The 6,000-nt window shown below is 36.2% G+C and overlaps 1 protein-coding gene across 1 annotated transcript in view; it reads left to right on the forward strand.

Annotated features, from left to right (window-relative positions):
• Nucleotides 1-5,272, forward strand: part of RYR2 (ryanodine receptor 2 (cardiac)) — a gene marked incomplete at its 5' end in the record, with an annotated part of 108,411 nt that extends 103,139 nt beyond the window's left edge. The window contains 6 exons of the mRNA XM_009872957.1: nt 307-421; nt 1,270-1,430; nt 2,072-2,231; nt 2,500-2,586; nt 3,289-3,515; nt 4,453-5,272. Of these exons, the coding sequence (XP_009871259.1) occupies nt 307-421; nt 1,270-1,430; nt 2,072-2,231; nt 2,500-2,586; nt 3,289-3,515; nt 4,453-5,272 (1,570 nt within the window). The remainder of the gene's footprint in view (nt 1-306; nt 422-1,269; nt 1,431-2,071; nt 2,232-2,499; nt 2,587-3,288; nt 3,516-4,452) is intronic.
• Between the last annotated feature and the right edge of the window lie 728 nt (nt 5,273-6,000).

The following is a 6,000-nucleotide window of genomic DNA, read 5'->3' on the forward strand; positions in this document are numbered from 1 at the left end:
TAAGTTTCCATATTCTTCCAAAGTGACATAGCTTGAGAATATTTTGTTACGTGTGTTTAGTTTTCAGGTAACTTTTGAATATATAATTTAAGCGTAGAATTCATTTAAGTGCTTTTACAAATGACCTTGTTTCTTGCCTTTTTTTCTGGATGAATTACTGTGCTTTGATCTACATGAAAGTAATGAACTGCCTAGCATTATGTATTAATAATATAATAATTACTACGCATTTAGGGATAACATGTATCAATGTAAAATATTGATATATTGAGCTTTTCATATGGATTTTGATTCTACTTATTACAGATTTATGCTCAGGAGAACAAAGCCTGATTATAGCACGAGTCACTCTGCACGACTTACTGAGGATGTGCTTGCAGATGACAGGGATGACTATGATTATTTGATGCAAACTTCCACGGTATCGTAACATAGGATTGGTATTTTAGCTGTTTGCTTTTTCTTCTTTCTAATAACTATGTGTTTTTTGCTTGTAAGAACTTCAGAAACAGTGTAATTTTCAGGGAAAATTTTTCATTTAAATGTCTGTGCTAGTCCTGTACTACTGAAGTTGAGACTGCAGTGTTCCTTTGGTTTTGACATGACTTTCCACATGGAAAGCCATGAATCAATTGAGGCAATTTTTGAAACTACTATTGATAACAACAAGCATAACAGAGGAAGAATATATAGTTGTAGAATAGCAGAATAAATAGAGAGAAATGCATTACAGTAATATGCCAATGTTCAAGACCATTTGGAAACATCCACATTAATTTTACTCATCATTTATTTAATGGAGTTTCCAGTGATAGTTTTGTGCAGGTTTTGTGCATCTTTTTCTGACAAGATCAGCTCTATAAGCTCTCCCTCTTTGGTGTTCACAGTTAAAAATATTTCTCTTTTGGATGTGTACTCCTCTTTCTAAAGATATTAAATACTAGAAGCCAGGTCACCTACACTGTAAAAAATTGTAACTACAGTACAGAATGCCCTGTGATGCTATGATACAGAAGGCTACAATACAAGCATATAAGTTGCATGGTTATTATTTTCCATTTCTTTAATACGTATGTTGTTGGTTGTGTTTTGGTTTGCATTTATATTCTTTTGTTGCTTTGTTTGTGAAGTGCCCTTGAACAAGCCTATGCTACATTTGAAGAGATGATATTCAGATTTTAGAGAACAGATTAATTCTGAATTAAACTGATACACCGGAAACAGTGTACAGGATACAAACATTACTGATGTGGGGTTTTTTATTGACAGTATTATTATTCAGTGAGAATATTTCCTGGTCAAGAACCTGCTAATGTCTGGGTGGGCTGGATTACATCTGACTTTCACCAGTATGACACAACCTTCGACTTGGACAGAGTGCGTACTGTCACAGTTACACTGGGAGATGAAAAAGGGAAGGTTCATGAGAGGTTGGTTACAGTTTTTTGAAAAAGATACATATTTTATACTTGTAAAAGCCACTAACGATTTATAAACTGCAAATTCACCCCATTTATATAATTTGGTTGATGGGGGGGAAGGAAAAAGTGTCACTTTTTCTCTCCTCTTCCTTGTGATAAAACAGTGGAATAATGAGCTAATAAAATCAGTATGCACTGAAAAGTGAAACAGTGCAGCTTTTTTATGCAGTTTCCAACCGTGATCCTGTAAATATTGACTTCTGAACTGGTACAAGGTAGTGCAAAATACCATGTAGTATTTTTAAAATTTTTGGTTTTGCACAGGCCAAAATTAGTACAACAGCTCCTCTCAGCAATTTAGCTTGTGTTCTATGCCAGAAACTTTGTGTTGTGCTTAACAGTACCTGATATAAAACATGAACTTGTAAATTCAGTTTTACCTCTTGGAAAGACGTTCATATTTTGTCATCTTCAGTGCTTATTTTTTCAATTATCAAGTCTAGGTTTCATTGAATTTTGGCATTGGCTATGGTGGGCACTGCTCTTTTCAGCCACAAAGCATGGTTGGTTGCAGCCATGCAAAGTTGTTCTTAGTCCACGACATAAAGTTTACACACCATCAATAAATAAATTTGTGTTTTGACATTCAGTATAAAACGCAGCAACTGCTATATGGTGTGCGCAGGAGAGAGCATGAGCCCTGGACAAGGACGTAATAATAATGGTCTGGAGATTGGTTGCTTGGTGGATGCTGCCAGTGGCCTGTTGACTTTCACAGCTAATGGCAAGGAACTAGGCACGTACTATCAGGTGAGTATTTTTTGATGATGTCTTCTAGTGTGAAGGGGGAAAAAATGAATCCTCAGACTGCATCTTATTAGAAACTTTTGTACAAGATTGAAAGAAACAGTTGTTACTGTTATAGCAGTGATTTTTCTCTACTGTTTGAATTTCCTGGGGTTTTATTCAAAGACTTGCACTTATTAACTGCCAATATAGATATTAGGGTGGAGTTTTATAATATGCAATAGTATTTTACTGTCTTCAGTGGTTATATATTTGTGCGTCTTTGATTTAGGTTGAACCAAGTACAAAGTTATTTCCTGCTGTATTTGCTCAAGCTACAAGCCCCAATGTTTTCCAGTTTGAGTTGGGAAGAATAAAGGTAAATAATGCTCGATTGTTTTGTTTGAGTTTTTCTGGTTTTTTTTTTTTTTTCCTGGCCATCTCTTGCCTGCAAAGTGTTCTTGATATTGGGCACATCTTTATGATTCCAAATGTTTGGATTATTGCCATTTTATTCTCAACTCAGTTTTAAATTCTTCATGAATCTAAAGTACGGTGCATTGGAAGAGAATTGGCAGAGGATATGGCAAATTCCTGAAGAATTTTCTGAATCTCCATGATGAAATAAAATCACTGGGCCTAAATCTCTGATTCTACAAACTGAGTGTGAATAACAGGTGTATCTGCAGACTAGGCTAGGGTTTTAAAATAGTTTTAAAGTACATTCTAACAGTACACTCAAGAAAACTGAGCTGAAATTTACTTCGTTGCTTAGGACGTGTGGATGTCTAAGAAATCAGAAGAGGTAAAAGAAGAACGGAGTTCAGATCTGTTGTCCAAGGAAGTGACCACACGTTCCATTCAAGTTTCTATTTCACATTTGGCTACTATGGGCAATGCTGTCTTGCTGCTAATCCTCCACCAGTTATTGGGTGGTTCTGAAAACTATTGGAAATGTTAATTTCCTGTTGCACTGTACTTTACTGTACCATATGCTGAATATATTTCTTGAAAAATATCATATATTCGTTGGTTGGTAAAAGTGATGAAACTGATCGTCTCTTCTCTTGGAATTTTCCAGAATGTAATGCCATTATCTGCTGGCTTATTCAAAAGTGAACATAAAAACCCAGTCTCTCAGTGTCCTCCACGTCTCCATGTACAGTTTCTGACTCATGTGCTTTGGAGCAGAGTGCCAAACCACTTCTTGAAGGTTGATGTCTCTAGGATCAGTGAACGTCAAGGCTGGATGATACAGTGCCTGAATCCCCTGCAGTTCATGGCCCTTCATATTCCCGAAGAAAACAGGTTGGTGTTTGTGAGGTGAAGTATATTAGAGTGGGACTATGAAGCTAGACATGTAATAAAATTTCTATAGGAAGAGCCCAAGGGCTTCTCTGTATATATAACACATGTAAATAAAAGCAGTGTGTTCTGATTTACGTAATATTAAAAATTAATCTTGTTTTTCAGTGTGTTAGAATCTGCCTTCCTTTGTGTGTTTCCAACCTCTCCTAGTTTCTCTCCAAACTCTTTAATAGTACATAAGTTTTGAATTAAAAATTAAAGGAATTCTGTTTAGAAGTGATTAAAGATAATCTATAAGATAGGCAGAGATCTGGTTTTGTATTTTCTAAGATTTATGGCCAATTTAATTATTCAATTACTTAAATTCTCCTAAATTTATTTTAAGCAACTGAAGACATTTAACTTTGTGATTTCCTTGTTACCCAAGTGTCTCAGTATTTTGGTGGTGCCAAAACCAAAAGTAAAAATCTCTAAAAAATTAGTAGTAATTCTAAACAAACAACACTACCTCCAGACCCTCTGCAAATGAACTAGTTATTCTCTTGCCATTTTGCAACTCCAGATCTAAAAAAATAAATTATATAAATATCTCAACCTATATCAGTTTTAAAACCTTCATTTTCAGTTTTACAGATTCTTGTTTATCGTATGAAGAAGTATTCAGTGTTAAGTAAATAATTTTAATCTTTCCCCACTGAAAGTAATTCAAGTTATACTTTAGGAATGGCTTGAATGAATTCCTGATTGAACTTGATTATTAATCCTTGATTCTTAGGTTGACAGTGTTTCTGAGACAAAAGCTGAAATGTAGAAAAACTCCATCCCTAGAACTGATAGTGTGTCAATGTTAGCCTTAAGGAGAATTTTTAATTCCTTCACTTAAGCAAGTTTTTGCACTGATATGGAATTTACTGAATCACTTTTTTTTTCTCTGCAGAACAATTGATATTTTAGAGCTGACAGAACAAGAAGAACTGCTGAAATTTCACTACCATACCCTACGATTATATTCAGCTGTTTGTGCTTTAGGCAACAACCGAGTGGCCCATGCTATGTGTAGCCATGTGGATGAATCTCAGCTCCTGTATGCTATTGAGAATAAATATATGCCAGGATTATTACGTGCAGGATATTATGACTTACTTATTGACATCCATCTCAATACCTATGCAACTGCCAGGTTAATGATGAATAATGAATTTATAGTTCCAATGACAGATGAGACCAAGAGTATTACTTTGTTTCCTGATGAAAACAAAAAACATGGCCTCCCCGGGATAGGACTTAGCACTTCATTAAGGCCGAGAATGCAGTTCTCCTCCCCGAGTTTTGTAAGCATTAGCAGTGAATGCTTTCAGTTCAGTCCTGAATTCCCTCTGGAAATCTTAAAGACCAAAACCATAGAGATGCTGACTGAAGCTGTTCAGGAGGGCAGCCTTCATGTCAGAGATCCAGTTGGAGGTTCTACAGAATTTCTATTCGTCCCTCTCATCAAGCTCTTTTACACCCTCCTGATTATGGGAATCTTCCACAATGGGGATCTGAAGCACATCTTGCAGTTGATTGAGCCCCGTGTTTTCAAAGAAGCAATGAGCCAGGAGGATGAAACTAATTTCTCAGAGAAGGAGTTGAGGTCAGATGAGCTCAGGGTGGAAGAAGGAGAGGAAGAAACCAGAGGGGAACAAGTGCCAAAGGAAGGACTCCTTCAGATGAAACTTCCAGAACCTGTTAAATTACAGGTAACAATACTGCTGTGATACTGGTTGTTCCTATTTCTTTGCAGGTCTTTTTTTCTTCACTTGGTAGTTTCTCTTTCAAGGAATACAGCATTTTGATGATAGCTAAATAAAGACGTGATTTATTTACAGGAAACAAGAAAAATTAGTATCTTCTTGATGATATCAAATTGTTCACCACAGGACAACCAATTATTGTTTTCATTAAATAGAATTTCTTTCTCAATGACATTAACAGGGATTTCTTCATTTTTATGGATCCAAACAGAAAAGAAATTCCCTAGAGGCAATGACTAAATCCATTCTCTTGTAACTTAACTCTTAAAGTCTTAGATTTTGTGTGTCTCAAGCATATAAAGCTCTTGCAGATGCCATGTAGTAAATGACAGCATTAAAGTTTTCAGTCATTTTATTTGATAGTAACTAAGGAATCCATCCCTATTTGCATAATATCCAGACGATGATGGAACATTTTATCCTTGACATTGTCTCTAGGCATATCAAGGATAAGAAGGTTATTAGGAGCAGTCAGCATGGCTTTGCCAAGGGAAAGTAATGTTTGACCAACCTGAGAGCCTTTTGTGAATACATAACCAGGCAGGTGGATGGTGGCCATGCAGGGGATGTGGTCTGTCTGGATATCAGCAAAGCATTTGACACCGTCTCCCACAGCATCCTGATAGGTAAACTGAGGCAGTGTGGTCTGAGTGACCAAGTAGTAAGGTGGGTCTCTAATTGGTTGAAGGGAA

This window comes from Apaloderma vittatum, unplaced genomic scaffold, assembly GCF_000703405.1.
Source record: "Apaloderma vittatum isolate BGI_N311 unplaced genomic scaffold, ASM70340v1 scaffold1810, whole genome shotgun sequence".
In the NCBI taxonomy this organism is placed as follows: domain Eukaryota; kingdom Metazoa; phylum Chordata; class Aves; order Trogoniformes; family Trogonidae; genus Apaloderma; species Apaloderma vittatum.